At 39.1% G+C, this 18,943-nt stretch overlaps 1 protein-coding gene and 1 pseudogene across 1 annotated transcript in view; both read right to left on the bottom strand.

The window, feature by feature from the left end:
• The window catches only part of LOC120572791, a 363,596-nt pseudogene that overhangs the window by 214,172 nt on the left and 130,481 nt on the right, over positions 1 to 18,943 (bottom strand).
• LOC120572752 (zinc finger protein 729-like) overlaps positions 1 to 18,943 on the bottom strand; it is a 111,042-nt gene that overhangs the window by 4,531 nt on the left and 87,568 nt on the right. The window contains exon 5 of the mRNA XM_039822170.1: positions 18,238 to 18,811. Within this exon, the coding sequence (XP_039678104.1) occupies positions 18,238 to 18,811 (574 nt within the window). The remainder of the gene's footprint in view (positions 1 to 18,237; positions 18,812 to 18,943) is intronic.

Raw genomic sequence — 18,943 nt, forward strand, 5'->3', positions numbered from 1 at the left:
AAGGCCGGTTACACACTGGCTGTGTGGCGTGAGTGTGGCGTTTCTGTCAGCTGCGTGGATGTTTCTATGTCTTTACACACCAGAAAGGTGTCTGCTGCTGCTAGCCTCGTCTGGACACACGTATGTTTCCCATTGATCAAATGAAATACCATGTTAAACTTACAAATATACTGATTTGATTACAGCAAAGACAACGTCGGCAGTATTGACGGCAAAATAGGCTACAGAATAGGCCTATTTCATTCTGTATTGATATTAGAAAATCTTTTTTTTTAAATTACATTTATATATCTGCATTTATATCAAAACCTATAGGCTTTCAAACATCAACATGTCATTTATTAATATGCATTCATGTCTCTTTCTTAACTCCATGTTAGAGACTTCTTTTTCCTCAACGATGTTGGATGTTGATATCGCCACGTTTACTACTTACTACTAGTTTCATCACTTCAGCAGAGGTGGTCATTTCCAAACAGGCTCAGTAGCTTGATGGTTAGAAAGTAACGGTAAAGTATGGATTTATAGCAAAGCTAAAGTTATTACTTTAAGTTAGCACACTTAAACAACCGAGTCTGAGGGAGACAGGAAGACAGCTGTCTTTTGTTTTTAAGACTTTTATTGTTGCAAAGTTCAAACATAAAAATACCATACATCAAATCATGATATGATCAAATAATTAAAGAGACTATATCTTACATTGCCAGAAGGTGTAGGAAAAGATGCGACCGATTCTATTCTGGCTCAAAAGTCTTTTTGACTCCACCAGTCACTTCTCAAAGTTTCCTCTTTAATTATTGTGTTCGTTGAAAGGCAGACCAGGAAATGAATACTCAGGATTACTTCAGTTAAACTATAACAATCTTTAGTAAAATGATATTGCAAACAGATATTTCATATGCATATGGATCAGCCGCTCCTTCGAGACTTTCTCTCTCTGACGACCAACAAAGTCTCTCCAGGTCTGACCCCGGACCTTCCTTTTCCCTTTTCTTTTATTCATCTTCAGGTTCCTCCTCCCACCATGGTGTCTGGGCCGCCAGTCGGTGTGATATCACTCAGACTTTCTGTCTCCGAGAAGATAGAGAAGTTGCGCTGCTAGCCTTGGGATCGCTCTCATTCTCTTCTTCTCTCATGGCCTAAAGATTGTCTGTTCCTTTAAGAGATTTCATTAGGTGCATTCTGTTCCAAATGTTTATCAAACAAATGAGGAGCACTTTTGCTCCAATAAATTTGAACCCGTCTTATCTTCCACATGGCAGACAGGAGGAGACAGCGAGGCCATCCCAGGCTACAGGACATTCTTATTCTAAACCCAATAGATTTCTACAAAGGGCAAATTAAATGTAGTTGTTCTAGGATACCGGAGCTTTTAATTGTGTTCTGTTTGATATCTAGTGTCGGCTAAAATCACTTTTTATTGAGTTTCCTGTCAGTGAAATGCTCTGAGTGAATTTAAGCTGGGCTTTTATTTTGAAGGGTAGACACGGAAGAGCCAGAACTATAGCAGCGTTTGTTGTGCAGTTGTTTAGATTTATTCACAGTTTATTAATATCCTACGCTGTTTTCTCCAAACTACTCTGAGTTCATGTACCCAGGAGGCCGAGGGTGAAGTAGGATGAACGGTTCTGGAGATATTTAGAAGAAACACACACACACACACATACACACACACACACACACACACACACACACACACACACACACACACAGAGGGGCCTTGAGTTCTAGTTAGATAAACGTGCATTCAGGGAGTGAACAGTCAGCTGACTTCAGTCTGTCCTTGGTGACTGGAGGGAGTGTACATTTGAAAAGGTTTCCATGGAAACCAGAGCATTCCTCAGATAAGAGCTGCAGCTGTTTCCACGCCAACACCGAGCACATTATCAGACTCTGTGGATGTGAGGAAAGCTCCTGAATATCTCTGGGGGCTTTGATTTGTCCTGAACAGAATCCAGAGTGAGTCCAGCAGCCCCAGTGGAGATCTGCTGGATCTCAGGACCAGAGAGGAATGGAGGAGGACAACCAGAACCAGGAGCAGCGGAGCACCGAGGTCCCCAGAAGACCAGCAGCAGACTGGGACTCTGATAGCAGCCATGTTCAGGTCAGTGTTCAGGACACAACAACCACTCTAAAGTAACCAGGCTCCGTGGGTCATCCCTTCATTCTGTTGTTAGAGATCAAGTGTGGAGAAAGGAAGTTGTAGGAGCCGATTGAGTTATTGTTTTTTTGTTCATAAAATGTCTGTAATATACATTGTGACCACTTGAAACCCCTTTATCAGCATCGCTGTGTGTGTGTGTGTGTGTGTGTGTGTGTGTATGTCGGATCTCTGCTGTCAGAGGTGGACAGATAAGCTTGCCCTTAAGGGCCCTGTTCATGTGGCACAGACATATTAATTGCATTTTGTGTCTGTTAAGAGGCACAAAGGAACTCTAAAACTTGCCCCAACAACTGCCGTGTTAGCTCAGGGGACGCTTGGACACGTAGCTGCAGCTTCTCCATGTTGCCTGCTCTGATTCAGGTCAGGTATTTTTCTATCCAAAGTGCTCGCGTAGCTATAGTGATCAAGATTAATGTAAAAATCTGCTGGAATTCTCCTTTAAAGCCTCTCTCAGGGCAGCTCCCTGGTACCTCATGGGCTCGATGATCTTGATCTTGCTCTCCCACCTTGTTTCAGCCCACATCTTTAAAGTGATGCTCACATGGGTCTTCAGTATGGTCCATCTTTGGGTTTCTTTTTCTGTGTCTTTAGCTTTAAATGCTATTGAGGAGGAGAGGGGGGGGGGCCTTGACCAACTGCCACTTTGCTCGTTTGAAAGCCATGATGTCTCTCTCTCTCTCTCAGGAGAAGATTCCTGATTGGTCCATCTGAGCTTTCATTTTCTCAAAGGCAGAGCAGGATACCCAGGGCTCGGTTTACACCTATCACCATTTCTAGCCACTGGGGGCCATAGGCAGGCTGGGGGAACTCATATTAATGTTACAAAAACCTCATAAAGTGATATTTTCATGCCATGTGACCTTTTAAAGATTTTTATGGCATAATTCCACTAATTTCTATTGAAAGCCATGAATTACAGACAAAATATGTATCACACTGTTTAACATCCAAAACTGATTATTGCTTCATCCATCACTGATCATAACAACACATCAACATGGCATTCAACTGAAGACCATTACATCACAAACTCCAAACTGTTCCCAACACAACTATTCCACAGCCTAGTTCCCCCAAGTTAGTTTACAGTCTACATATCCATGCCAGTACCATATGTAGGGCCCTCCTCCATCTCCTGCTGGTGTCTTTTCACTTTTTGGGCTGTGCTCTTGGCTTTTGAGATCTGCAGCCTCAACCCTGCTTTTCCCCACAAAAACTGTTTTTGGACATCGGGTCCATATGACCAAGTTGAGGCATGCGTTGGCATTCTGAGTGCCTCCATGCTGCATGTGTTTGAGCAGACTGTCACTGGACATCTGGTGATACACAGGGATGAGCTTCTTATGAATCATTCAAAAGACCAATATTTAGAACATTGGAGAAAGCAAATAAAGTAGACTAAATAGTTATTAGACAGATTATCTGCACACTGTCAGAGATACGAAGAAGAGACGGATCCTGACTAAATACAGGCTCAATGACCACCAACTGGGTCAGACAGACAGGTCAGAGAGAGAGACAGGCTCAGTGACCACCAACTGGGTCAGACAGACAGGTCAGAGAGAGAGACAGGCTCAGTGACCACCAACTGGGTCAGACAGACAGGTCAGATAGAGAGACGGGATGAACATCTCCTCCACTGTGAAAACGTATCTTCACTAAGAGATTTACACTTTGAAAAAATAGCCCAAAAAATAAACCTTCTCCTAGTTCCCACCAGAAGAGAAGCTGGTAGTTCTCCTAGGAGAGGTGACAGCAGCTCCTCTGACAGCTAAATATGGCATTTCATCATCTGCTGTCTTGGTTTGTAATCCCCTGGTTTGTTTTCTTGCTAATGAAAACTTATTTTGTCTTCTCTGAGATGATTTTCAACGCACTTCTTTTGACATTCTGAACTATAGCAGAAATTACTTTCACGATTGGTTGGTGATGAAAAGGAAATTACCATATTTGGATCTGAGAGAGAGAGAGAGAGAGAGCTTTTTTTCATGCTGAATGACTTTTTTCCAAGAAACCTACGAGCACATCTCTGGTAAACACAAGAATTAAAGTGGTGCTTTTAGCATGACTCTTAGCAGACAAACTCAGATATACAGATCTGTCGATTAAATCAACTAATTGATTAGTCGATACAATTGAATGAGTGTTAGTCAACTAAGAATTTCTTCAGTCGAGCACATCCCTAGTGATGACAGGGTGGAGACACGGAGCAGCGTGATGATTTAGAACGACTACTTTTGTTGAATTTAGAAGAAATCTACAAACGCAAACAGACAAAGTGTAGTAAAATAAAGACCTAAATGTGTATTTCAGACTTTTTTTCACCACATGTCTGAAAGAAGACATGTTATTGAATACAAATAGCCCAAAATCTCAAAAAGTGAAGAAAAACCCCCGATGTGTCTCGCCTTAAATAATAAAAATTACCCAGAATGTATGAATGGTTTGTGTTATTTTAAAGTTACCATGGAATTTCTAACCAAGTAAAACTGAAGCAAGTTTTGAACATTGTCCCCATTCATTCGAAGTCTGGGAAACATTTTTCTATATTTATTAAATTATAAAAGTTATGAAGAGTACATTTCCTTCCATAATAACATGTTTGCAACTGGCACACATTTTCCTTCATTTTGTCATAAATTATTGTATGAGTCCAGGTAGAGCAAGTCCAGGTTTAAAATTTCATGCTTTTTGGTCTAAACGACATACCCAAATTAAAAGTGGTACAGCTCCCATATACTTTGACACTCTGGGGTGTGCCTGACATCATTGGAAAGGAAACACTCTAAATTTGTTGTTACAAGTGTCAGGGTGAGTCTAGGACTTACTTACACAGAGTTACAGAGGCTAGAATGGAGGGTTTTTATTTCCGTCCAAGTCATACATCTGTTAAATGATTAAAATAAAATACTGTAAACACATCTGGTAAGATACAGCCAGATACACCCAGGCCATAGCCACATGTCTCAGCTTACTATAGAAAAAATCCAGAAGCCAAAAGACTTAAAATTTGATTTTATATGATTTCTTTTTCTACAGAAATGTCTGTCCGTTTTTCTGATTTTAGTTTGAAAAGTTCAAAGAAAAAAGCCTATAAATACATAATAAACCACTTTTCAAATACACAAACACACCCACATCAATCACACACATACTATAAATAACTATATAGATGAATATATAGATATAAGTCATTACAAATTCCATAGGCTGTGATATTCTGGTGAAAGGCCCAGTTTTTGCTTTGACAGAGCTCCTGCCAATACAGGGTTAAAATGTCATGCCCATATTTGGTATCATTCGAATCGTCTACTCATTGGCTACAAAGCTAGACGGGTCTTGTAGCATTTAGTTCTAAGTGATGCGAGTAAATGTCGCTCGTCTCCACGTGGTCCCTGACATGGTGTCATCAGCTTGTCCGCTTTCATTGGCCATAGCAGAGGCAAACCTGAACGGATTGGCTAATATGACCTACCAATGGAAAGGTTAGAAGCTAGGGAATACGACGACGCCCACACCAAGCATGTAGGAAGCTGGGGACCAAAGCTATCGCCGATTGAAGTGCGGAATTGTAAAGCCGTTTCACGTTTTTCCGTTGTGATTCGGCCAGAAATGTCAACATTGTGAGGCGAATATATCATTTTGGAATATAATGCTTGGATACAACCCGATCTCACTCAAAAGCGTACAAATAACACGGGTTTCTACCGTGCAATGTGTACGCGAAAGTGAAATTCTACGTGCATTACATACGCGGAGCGCTCCAATTGAAGTCATGGGGACCGGTGCGTTTTATATGCACGCAGCTCGCGTTACCAGCTCGCGTTACCACGTTGTGTGTTATCGCGAGAACAGCATCACACACAAAAACATAGATATGGTTGGGTTTAGAGAAAGAATGCAGGGAAAGGCTTTAATAACACAAGAAAATCACAAAAACACACTAATAAACGGTTGGGTTTAGGGAAGAAACATTGGGAAAGGCTTAACAAAAAAACACTACAAAGTCGCAAAAACGCGCCACATAAACACGCTAATAAACGGCCTAAAATCGCCAAACACGGGACGCGAACCCCGGTCTCCTGGGTGAAAGTCCTGTGTTTTACCCATCCACCACCCCAACCAACCTCTTTACGCGGGCACACGTCCCTTCATACTATAAACGCAGTGGTTTCCATTACTGTAATTGGAGCGCTCCGCGTATCTGCTGTACGCACAATTTCAATTTCGCGTACACATTGCACGTATTTCACAGGTAGAAACCCGTGGTATTTGTACGCTTTTCAGTGAGACTGGGCTGCTTGGATATTACATTTCCTTGGACTCTTGGGGATTTATGAAAATCAAGTTTTGGGCAAAATACCACTGTTTGGCTGAAAGGACAACAAAAACAGGTATGCATGCACTCTCAGCTCTAACGACCAGCTGCGCGGTCTACGGGTGAATTGTTTTATTTTCTGTTACTTTGTAACAGTTGTGTAACTGCTATAAATCATCTTACGCTTTGTATGTGGGCTTAAATTAATCATTAGAGGCTAAGCTTTCAATTGGTGTGTCGCATGGCTGTATATGTGGAAGATTTAATGCTTTGAAGTTATAAAAACGCTAATGAGTGTAAGTTTTATCGAGGTTACAGCGACGCCACAGTCACAAAGTATCCCGCTGACGGGACGGGGATCGGGACGATTCGTCGACGTAGTCGACTACGTAAATGTGTCGACACAAATAATTTCCGTCACTAAATAAATAAAACGTCGAACCTGTGGCAAATTAATTAACGTAATGTGGAACTACTGTTAGATATGCAGGTTCTAGGGACACCTGATCCGTAGCTCTGCTGTAGCTCTGAGGCTAGCCGTGGTGCTACATGCAGGTTTTTGTCAGGTCGACGGTCCAGTGAGAGAGTCAGAGATAGCAGCACTAAAACACGAGTATGGCGAGTGTTGGCGACCCACAAGAGTTCCCTGCCGGCCACTTTAAGATCCCAAGTTTGGCAAAACTTTGAGTTGTCCATTGTCAGGTATTAATGGATGACGGCGCGGCGACATCGGGCATTAACCCTTACTTCACTAACTCTCTCTCTCTGTTTGTCTGTTGCTATAGAAACTGAGAGGAGGAGAGGGACCCAAACGTCACCACTGTCAACATTGTGACAAATCCTTCACATCATCGAAATATTTAAAGATTCATCAGAGAGTTCACACTGGAGAGAATCTACACAGCTGTGATCAATGTGGGGCAGCTTTCACAACTCAGAGAAACCTAAAAAGACATCAACGCATTCACACTGGAGAGAAGCCATACAGCTGTGATCAATGTGGGAAAAATTTTAGTCGGAGTGGTAGCCTAGAAAACCACCGACGTCTTCACACTGGAGAGAAGCCGTACTGGTGTGAACAATGTGGGAAAACTTTTTCTGAGCGTGGTACCCTTAAAAGACACCAGCGCATTCACACTGGAGATAAACCTCACAGCTGTGATTTATGTGAGAAAACGTTCACTACTCCAGGAGAAGTTGAAATCCACCGACGTGTTCACACTGGAGAGAAGCCGTACTGGTGTGAACAATGTGGGAAAACATTTTCTGTGAGTAGTAACCTTAAAAGACACCAGCTCATTCACACTGCCTCGTAGTGAACATGTTTCAGAGCCAAGCTGTTTCCTCCTGCCTCCTCCTCATGTCCTGATAGCTGTGTTGTTATATTCTGATCTTCTCTCCACATTGAAGGCTGACCAGCAGTAACTTGATCTTCTGAACACCATGGATGTTATCCTGGCTACGACTACATATATCCTCCCTTTGAAGGGATTAATTTCACTCAAAATTTGCTTTTATGCCTGTAATAAAATATTCTGAGTTCAGAATTCAACTGCTAACACTATTTAACTAATGCCGCAACGAAGGAGTATTTGTTCTTAATTCAAAAAAAATCCCATCACTGTTTACTAAGGTGATGTCAAATTGCTGAAATATTTAGTTCATTGTCCTTTAAGACGAAAAGAAGAAGCTAATCTTCATAACTGGGAAGCTTTAATCAGAACATGTTTGCTTCTGCTGCTTAAAAAATGACTTGAACAGTTAATGTGTTTAAACTGCATCTGCAAACGCCATCTTGAGACGACCAGCTGATTTTAAAGACAAGATTTTTGTACTGCTTTTGGATGTTCATGTAAAAGAAATGCTAAACAAAGCAACATGGAATAACATTTCACAGATGAAAAAGATGTTTTACAATATTTATCTATCACAAAATCGTTGAATTTAATATCACAAAAGGTAACAATAATCCTTCTTTTAAGCTAACAGTAAGTTAACTGACTGTCCTGATGTTGAATTAAACTAATGCTAGCTTGTGTCAGGTAAAGTATTTGTTATTTCACTAATTAGTAATACCTCAGTAAGATGCTGAATATGTTTGTTATGTGTGTTACTGAACAGTTTCTTTAATTGTGGATAGACCTATAAAATAGATGGATAAAATTGAACTTTCTCATTATGTTTCTTACTTTTTTTTACAGGAGTATTCTTCTTTATAACATTCTTATGACTCCATATCATCCTTCAGTTTATCACAAACATTCAACATCAGCACACATCTGGAGATACATGGTTTTTATTGGACAGGAAGGGAAAACAGTATGTCTGTCTTTTGAACAGTAAGTAGAACGGCATTTCCTGCAGAAAATGCTTGTGAATGCTGAAAAGCTAAATTTCTAAAGCTGAACTAGATTGCTGGCTTTAATGTGTAAGAAGAAGGTAAAGCAGTGAGAAAAGTTGGAATGGTTTAAATTAGTAAAAGTGTTAAATGACACCAAAAATGTATTCTACAAAAGTGGAATATTTTAAGGTTTTCTGAAAGCTGTCACTACATTGAATTGCAGGCTTCGATGTGTAAGAAGAAGGTGAAGTTGTAGGAAAATGTGCAAAAGTGGAAATGATTTCAAATAATATAAACATCTTTAAAAAGATGAATACTACTAAAATTGTATGAATATTTTTTGTAAAAGCCGATGCTAAATTGATTTGCCAGCTCAAATTTGAATGAATAGTATTCAATAGTTTTAAAAAGTATAGATAGAATTTAAAACTTGTAAAAAGATTCTTAATGAATAAAAGATGCGGAACATTTTAACGTTTGAAGGCAGGTAGATAGAAAGGCAGACAGACAGACAAGATATCATGAAGCTGAATACAACTGTAATAGCTACATGTTTGTGAACAGCTTAAAGTTTGAATGATGTCTGTAGTTAAAATGATGTGGGAGGAGAAGCATTTAAGTCATAGTATAGTATGTCGAAAAGTTTGAAAAACATGTCATAGTGTAGAATGTCGGTAAAAAGTCATAGTATAGTATGTTGAAAATTTTGAAATAAATTCCTAGTATAGCATGTTGAAAAAATAGTTTAAACACCAAGGTGGTTCATATTTTTTTACTTTATCATTTCAAGTATTCATGGTAAGAAAATGTGTTTCATAGTTTATTTAACTGGCTTCTGACAGCCAGCCAATCACAGTCCTCTCCTTTAGGATGACGTCATCATGGCCTTGCCGCTGAAAGGACCAATCAGATTGTTTTAATACTCCTGCTGATCAATCCAGTTGTCAGATGTCCACGCGTCCTTTAACACACCATCGGTTTTATATCAGCTAACCAATGCTAACACTAAAGGGCTCTTACACTGTTTTTAATGTTGTCTCCTCTACACACTCAGAGGTAAGATGGATTTCTTTATGTTGCCAACATTGAATAATGAATTATTAGATTGTTTCCAGAAACAAAATGTTGTTTCTTAAAAATCTAAAGTACGTTCAGATCGTTTGTTTTTTGTCTAAAAGGGACTAAAGTTAAAAACCAGTTTACATGAGTTTTTAATGACGTTTAAGAGAGTTTGATTGAGGGTCTGAAATCTTCCTATTTGTAGATGTATATATGTCTTATATTAATGGAATGAATTGTGATGATTAAACAGTTTGAGATGTTGATCATTCAGATGGTTGTTGGGTCTCTAAAAGGGACTGAGTTTCTACAACCAGTCATGTGGAAAAGGCTTTGTTGAATGGTTCTGAAATCTTCCTGTTTGAAGATTTATATTTTTATATTTCTGACTGAATGTACTGCAGAGCTCTATTTTTGATGACATCATTACCTGCTTCAGTGCTGACCAATCAGAGTGCAGAATTTGTACCGCACACACTGATTTAAAAAATAAAACATTTGACTGAATTTTTGACTCGTGGTGTTTCAAAAACTTTATTAAATGAACAGTTTGTAAGAATAATAAATGTGTCCAGAAGCCCCGCCCTCCTAGGCTGTCTGTCACTCCGTCAGCTGATTGGCTCTTTTGGCTGCGGGAGCTTCACCTGTTCAGGTAGAAACACAGAAGCACAGCTGGAACATTTATCACTCATTAACCAGCTGCTGTTCTGTCTCAAGTGATGGAGGCGGGGCTTACAGTCTGCAGGCGGCCAATGGCTGCAGCTCTTCACGGTGTAGACGATCCCGCTCGCCGTCTTCCTGGTTTCTGACAACAACAAACGCCACACAATCATCATCATCATCATCATCATATTCTTTATTCAGGACACACACAAATGGTCCATAGCACAATACAAAAACATAGCAAAATACAAACAGATACAAGATAAAACACATACAATAAGAAATGTCTACAACAGTCAAAATTCCACAATACACAAAAAAGTGTTCAGATATTAGCATATAGATTAAAACGCCAGTGGTTCCACAATCTTGAAGTGAACCTAACTGCACTCAATGCAGGGTTCACTAGTGTTGCAATGATGCTGTTGTATGACTCCGTTAGTCTACACATACATCTGAACATGAGATTCCTGAGTACAGCAGGACAGGTGAATACATTAACACTTACAAACATTTGGCTTGCACTGCTCCATCGTGGCATTTTACGCAGCAGCCTCATGCCATCATTATATGCCACATTGAGTTTCTGCATACTGCTTTTTTATAGCCGCCACAAATGGGCAGTATACATTGGAGTACAATAGCTTTAAAAGCGTGGTCTTCACAGACAGTGAACACATGCTAAATTGCGATTCAGCATATTAGCTTGTGCATACAACATGCAATATTGTCTATGAATGTTACTCATCATACAGTCATTATCTTTATAGTGCCCTAAGTATTTGACCTCAACACACACTTTAAGGACAGTACCAGAGAGAGAGAAATCAGGAAATGACAATTTATTGTCGTCCCTGCTTCTAACAATCATTATATTACTCTTCGTAGAATTGAACTTAATATCAAAGTCTGAGCCATATTGGGAGCAGACCCTTAGTAGCTGTTGAAGGCCAGCACTATATGGACAGAGAATGACCAAGTCATCTGCGTACATCAGGTGGTTTACAATGGTGTCCCCAACCATACAACCTGTTCCACAATTGTTTAGCAACTTTGATAGATCATCCATATAAATATTAAAAAGAAAAGGAGACAAAATGCTTCCCTGCCTAACTCCATTGTTTACATTAAATGGGGCAGACATAGAGTTACCCCATTTCACATACATTGACTGATGAGCATACCAAAAAGCCAAGATTCTCACCAAATATTTGGGAGTCCCTCTGCTGTGCAATTTGTAAAATAGCTTCTCATGATTCACACGATCAAAGGCTTTAGAGGCATCAATAAAACACATAAAAATTGTGGAGTTATGCCTGTTATACAAATCTAAAACCTCCTTTAAGGCAAAAATACACATATCCGTGCCATGTTTAGGTTTAAAGCCAAACTGGTTGTCAGCGGTCAGGACAGACCGTTCCAGCCTATTCAGTATAGTCCTCTCCAAGACCTTGGATAAAATACTGGCCAAAGCTATAGGCCTGTAATTATCCAAGCTGTTAATCTTACCAGCTTTGTTTTTAATGATAGGCACTAATGTGACAGGTAAAATAGAATCAGGTAAAATGCCATGGACTAACAACCCAGAAAAACAAAAAGCAATTAGGGGACAAAGTTTTCTACTAGCAAATTTTAAATGCTCTGCAGATATCTTATCCATACCGCATGCCTTATTATCTTTTAGCATCATAATTGCATCATATATTTCTTGAGGGAGAACAGTCGCATCTTCATTACCATCAATGTTACCCACTGTAAAGGATTTACTTTTAACACAGTTAAACAGCTCATAGTAATGTTTCTGCCACAACTGAGTAATGTTTTCTGAGCCACTAACACCATCAATATTCGTTGGTAACGATGTTCAAATATGTTTCAGAAACAAATTCATTTTCTATCGTCCAGCTTTATTATAATATTAATAATATATATAATAATTACCTGTGTGTAGAACAACAGATCGACAGGTGGAGGAGACGAGTACTGTAGTACTGTAGTTTTTGTTGAAGACTACAGTTTGTGTCTGAACCAATAGGAAGGATGCAGGTTGGTGATGTCATAGGGCCCTCTGAGGACACACAGACATTATTATATTATTATATTATTATTTAGGACTTCAGACTGAACATGCTGCAGATATCATCAGCAACCTTCTCCGCGGCGCTGGACAGGATCACACTCTGAAACACAAAGAGGGGAGTCAGGACACAGCCAATCAGGACGTCCTGTCACAGGGACAGGAAGTGGGTTGGGACAGAAGAGGGCGGGCCTTCCCTTTCCACATCTCCATCAGACACACAGCGGTGGTGATGGTGTAGCGCCTCCTGGTGGAGTCTCTGATGGCTGCAGAGTAGGACACACACACACCAGAGACACACACACACACCAGAGACACACACACACAGACACACTAACACACACACACACACACCAGACCCCTCTCTATGGCCTGGACACACACACACACACACACACACACACACAAACACACAAACACACACATACACATACACATACAAACACCAGACCCCTCTCTATGGCCTGGACACACACACACACACACACACACACACACACACACACACACACACACACACACACACACACACACACACACACACACACCAGACCCCTCTCTAAGGCCTGAACACACACACAAACACACAGACATACACACACACACACACACACACACACAGACAGAGAGACACACACACACAAACAGACTATTATTAATATAAACACGTTACAAATTATAGAATAGTATATCGAAATATCAGAAAAAGGTCATAGTATATATGACCTTTTTCTGATATTTCGATATACTATACTATAACTTTTTTCTACATACTATGTCTTTTTTTCAAAAATTTCAACATTCTATACCATGACTTTTTTGGACATCATATACTTTTAAGAAAAATGTTGACGATTTTTGACATTTTCGACAAAGTATAATATGATTTTTTTCTATATACCATTCTATGACTTTTCAAAAATTTCGACATACTCTACTATGACTTTTTTTAACCTTTTTCGACAAACTATACTATATACTTTCGATTATGACTAAAACAAAAGCAACATACTACACAAAAAACACTACACTATGTCTTTTATATACATACTATTCTATAAAATAAATTTCGAAATTTTTGAATACTATGACTTTTTTCAACTAACTATGCTATGACTATTTAGGAGAGGACTGTGATTGGCCGGCTGTCAGAGGCCCAGGATGTGGTTGATGTGACCCTGAAGACAAATGAAAACATGTGTTTAATAAACTCTGAAACACATTTTCTTACCATGAATACTTGAAATGATAAAGTAATAAAATATGAACCACCTTGGTGTTTAAACTATTGTTTGGAGACGAGGCGGCCTACAGAGAGGAGGTCCTGGACTTGGCAGCCTGGTGTTCAGAGAACAACCTGGCTCTGAACACCAAGAAACCAAAGGAGATCATTGTGGACTTGAGGAGGACCAGCAGAGACCTAGCCCCCCTGGACATCAACGACGAGTGTGTGGAGAGGGTCCACACCTTCTGGTTTCTCGGAGTCCTGATCTCCGCTGACATCTCCTGGACAGACAACATCCCAGCGCTCATCAAGAAGGCTCAACAGGGGCTCCACTTCCTGAGGGTCCTCAGGAAGCCCCAGCTGGACTCCAACCTGCTGCTGACCTTCTAGTGCTGGTCCATGGAGAGCCTGCTGACGTACTGGATCACAGTCTGGTAGGGCAGCTGCACCGGGGCACACAGGGAGGGGCTCCACACAGGAGTTAAGATCAGTGGCTGCCCTCCCCCCTCCCTGAGGGACATCTCCACCTGCCGGTGCCTCAGTAGAGCAGAAAACATCACCAAGGACAGCCCCCCCCCCCGGCTCTGATCTGGTGGACCTGTCTCCCTCAGGGATGGCCTGTCTACAGAGTTTTATCAGTTAAATATCGATGATGTAACAAACGTCCTCACAGAGATGTATAATGAAGGTGTGAACAGTGGCTGCATGGGGGAATCCTTTTAACAGGGGGTAATGTGTTTATTATATAAGAAAGGTGATGAAAACGACATAACTAACTACAGACATCTGACCATAATGAATACTGATTATAAAATATTAGCTAAAGTAATTATGAATAGATTAAATAATATATTAGATGAAATTATAGAAAAAGAACAAACGTGTGCCATTAAAGGCCGTTTGATGTGGGATAACCTTTGTATATTGAGAGAAATGATAAATAAACCTGATAAAAAAGACTTCTATATAATCGGGCTGGACCAATAAAAAGCCTTTGATTATATTTCTAGAGACTATTAATGGGCTGTGAAGTCTTATGGCTTCCCAGAAAGTTTTATTCATTTGATCAGATGTCTGTATATTAAGTCTAGTGTGTGTATTAATGTAAATGGTGTGTTAACAGAATCTTTTAATGTATAGAGAGGGGTGAAACAGGGCTGTCCTCTTAGTGCCGCTCTACATGTCCTGGCCATCAGCCCCCTTATTAAAACCATAAACTTTGAGAGGCTCATATCTGGTACTCGGGTTGGCCTTGCTCCCAAAATCACTGCCATGGCCTACGCAGATGACGTCACTGTTGTTATTAAAAATCAGATGGAGATGGATGTCTTAACTAATCACCTAAACCTATATGAACTGGCTTCAGGAGCTAAATTAAACCATGATAAGACAGAGGGAGTTTGGATCGGAGTTGAAAGTAACAAACGTGATATCAACATAAAAGTAAAAGATGAATTAAAATCTTGGGCTTGACCATTTGTAATCAAGACTGTAGTGAAAAAAACTGTGAAGATAAACTATGTGAAGTTAAAGAAGAAGTTAAAAAATGGGAAAATAAAAACACCAATTATAAATCAAGAGTCAATATTGTAAAAACTTTCATCTTATCCAAACTCCTGTTTTTAGCCAATATCTTTCCTCCATCTCACAAGATGATAATGAAATTAAATAAACAGTGTGTAAATTTGGTCTGGGGTACAACTAGGGAAGTAACAAAAAGAGAAATCATGTATAAAAGTAAAGAATATGGGGGGCTAGGGGCAATAGATATGAGAATTAAATTGTACATAGCCTTTATTAAAAACATGTCAGCAGCCATCTCCAGGAATGCTCTCTGGACCGGAGATCGCTCCAAGTGGAGGAAACGGAGAGGGAGAGCCAGACAAGGTCCAGAGTATTACCTGATCTACGGAGATTTTATGTATGAACATGTAAATCTTAAAATTGACTGGAATGGCCTCCCAAGTAAAATGATTTAAAAAAAAATTAATGATCATAAATATGGTGGAAATATTAATTATAAAAATTTAACGTACAACGAAGGAACCCAGTTCCTGAAATTTTTAAAAAATAAGAACCTCTCGGAGAGCATTCGCGATATGAGATGGCTGATGTCGGTGAATAGACTTGCTGTCAGAGCCGTAGTTTCATGGAGTTGTTATGTAACAACAAAAAAGTGTCCCATGATTAATTGTGACGAAGACGAGACCCAACAGCATCTTTTGATGGATTGCTACAGGGCAAAAGAAGTCTGGGACAAATTAAAAGTGTATAGTGTTAATTTTGTACTTTCATATAAATCTGTCATGTATTGTATTGTTGACGAGACTATCAGAGAAACAAAAAGAACTTTTACAAATAATCATATGTATTGTATGCATCAAGCTTTGGAAAACAAGATGCTGTATGGTTATTCAACAAACAATCATAAATAGTGACGATGTGTGCAAACAAGTGCTCGCTGAAGTCAGGAGAAGAAGAACCATGGACAAAAAACAGCTTCTTCCTTGGGACACTTTTAACCTGTAAACTGCAGCACTTTATAAAAAGACTCTATGCACTTTATAAAAAAGACTCCATGCACTTTATAAATATCTCTATGCACTTTATGAGAGGCTCTAGGCACTTTACATTTAAGCTAGGTTTGCACATTTTGTTTTATTAGTTATATTTTTGTAATTCTTGTATGGTTTATATTTATGTCAGATAGCCTATTGTATGTTTAAATGTATAAATTGTAATTTGTAAAAACTTAAAGCTCTTTAAAAAAAAAAAAAAGAAGAGGAGTTGCTTTAATCTGGTTGTACACGTGTATAATGACAATAAAAGGCTTTCTATTCTATTCTATGACTTTTTATGACTTTATTCAACATACTATACTATGACTTTTTTTTGACATACTATGACTTTTTCTACATACTATACTATGACTTTTTGACATTTTATTGAAATTTTTTATTCTTTTCAAAATCTTTGACATACTATACCATGACTTTTTTTTCCAACATACTATACTAGACTTTCAGAGAACCCTAAAATATTCCACTTTTGAATAATACATTCTTGCTGTTATTTAACACTTTTACTAATTTAAACCATTCCAACTTTTCTCACTGCTTTATCTTCTTCTTACACATTAAAGCCTGCAATCTAGTTCAGCTTTAGTAATTTAGCTTTTCAGCATTCACAAGCATTTTCTGCAGAATTTCAAATGTGAGACATACAGTTATAATAAACTGATCTTGAGATATTTTGTGATTTTTCCCTTCCTGTCCAATGAAAACCATGTATCTCCAGATGTGTGCTGATGTTGAATGTTTGTGATAAACTGAAGGATGATATGGAGCCATGATAATGAAATAGAGAAGAATGAAATAAAGAAGAATACACCTGTAAAAAAGTAAGAAACTTAATGTGAAAGTTCAATTCTATTCAGTTTATTTAAGAAGAGGATAGAGCAAATTAATTAAAAAAAATGATTATACATGGGTTAAAAATGCCAGAATTAGCCAAAAGCTCGCAAACATTCCCCCCAAAAACAACCAGCGGGTCTATCCACAATTAAAGAAACTGTTCAGTAACACACATAACAAACTTCATATTCAGCATCTTACTGAGGTATTACTAATTACTGAAAATAAATACTTTACCTGACACAAGCTAGCATTAACTTATCAGGACAGTCACTTAACTTATTGTTAGCTTAAAAGAAGGATTAATGTTACCTTTTGTGATATTAAATTCAACACTTTCATAATAGTTAAATATTGTAAAACATCTTTTTCATCTGTGAAATGTTATTCCATGTTGCTTTGTTTAGCATTTCTTTCACATGAACATCCAAAAGCAGTACAAAACTCTTTTCTATGAGTCTTTAAAATCAGCTGTTTGTCCCAAGATGGCAGCGGCACAGACACAGTTTAAACACATTAACTGTTCAAGTCATTTTTTAAGCAGCAGCAGCAGACATGTTCTGATTAAAGCTTCTCAGTTATGAAGATTTGCTTCTTCTCTTCATCTTAAAAGACAATGAACTAAATATTTCAGCAATTTGACATTACATTAGTAAACAGTGATGGGATTTTTTAAATTAAGAACAAATACTCCTTCGTTGCAGCATTAGTTAAATAGCGCTAGCAGTTGAATCCTGAACCCAACATATTGTATTACAGGAACAAAAGCTAATTTTGAGTGAAATTAATCCCTTCAAAGGGAGGGAGTGTAATATGTAGTCATATCCAGGATAACATCCATGGTGTTCAGAAGATCAAGTTACTGCTGGTCAGCCTTCAATGTGTTGAGAAGATCAGAATATAACAACACAGCTATCAGGGCATGAGGAGGAGGCAGGAGGAAACAGCTTGGCTCGGAAACATGTTCACTACGAGGCAGTGTGAATGAGCTGGTGGTGTCTTTTAAGGTGACTACTCTGAGAAAAAGTTTTCCCACATTGTTCACACCAGTACGGCTTCTCTCCAGTGTGAACACGTCGGTGGCTTTTTAGGTTACCACTCTCAGAAAAGGTTTTACCACATAAATCACAGCTGTAAGGTTTATCTCCAGTGTGAATGCGCTGATGTTTTTTAAGGGTACCACTCTCAGAAAATGTTTCCCCACATTGTTCACACCAGTACGGCTTCTCTCCAGTGTGAACACGTCGGTGTTTTTCAAGGTCACCACGCTGAGAAAAAGTTTTCCCACATTGATCACAGCTGTACGCTTTCTCTCCAGTGTGAATGCGCTGATGTCTTTTTAGGTTACTTTGTAGTGTGAAAGCTGCCCCACATTGATCACAGCTGTACGGCTTCTCTCCAGTGTGAATGCGTTGATGTATTTTTAGGTTACTTTGTAGTGTGAAAGCTGCCCCACATTGATCACAGCTGTACGGCTTCTCTCCAGTGTGAATGCGTTTATGTATTTTTAGGTTACTTTGTAGTGTGAAAGCTGCCCCACATTGATAACAGCTGTGTAGATTCTGTCCAGTGTGAAGTCTCTGATGAATCTTTAAATATTTTGATGTTGTGAAGGATTTGTCACAGTGTTGACAATGGTGACGTTTGGGTCCCTCTCCTCCTCTCCGTTTCTATAGCAACAGA

The sequence above is a fragment of the Perca fluviatilis genome, chromosome 14, assembly GCF_010015445.1.
Source record: "Perca fluviatilis chromosome 14, GENO_Pfluv_1.0, whole genome shotgun sequence".
Lineage (NCBI taxonomy): Eukaryota > Metazoa > Chordata > Actinopteri > Perciformes > Percidae > Perca > Perca fluviatilis.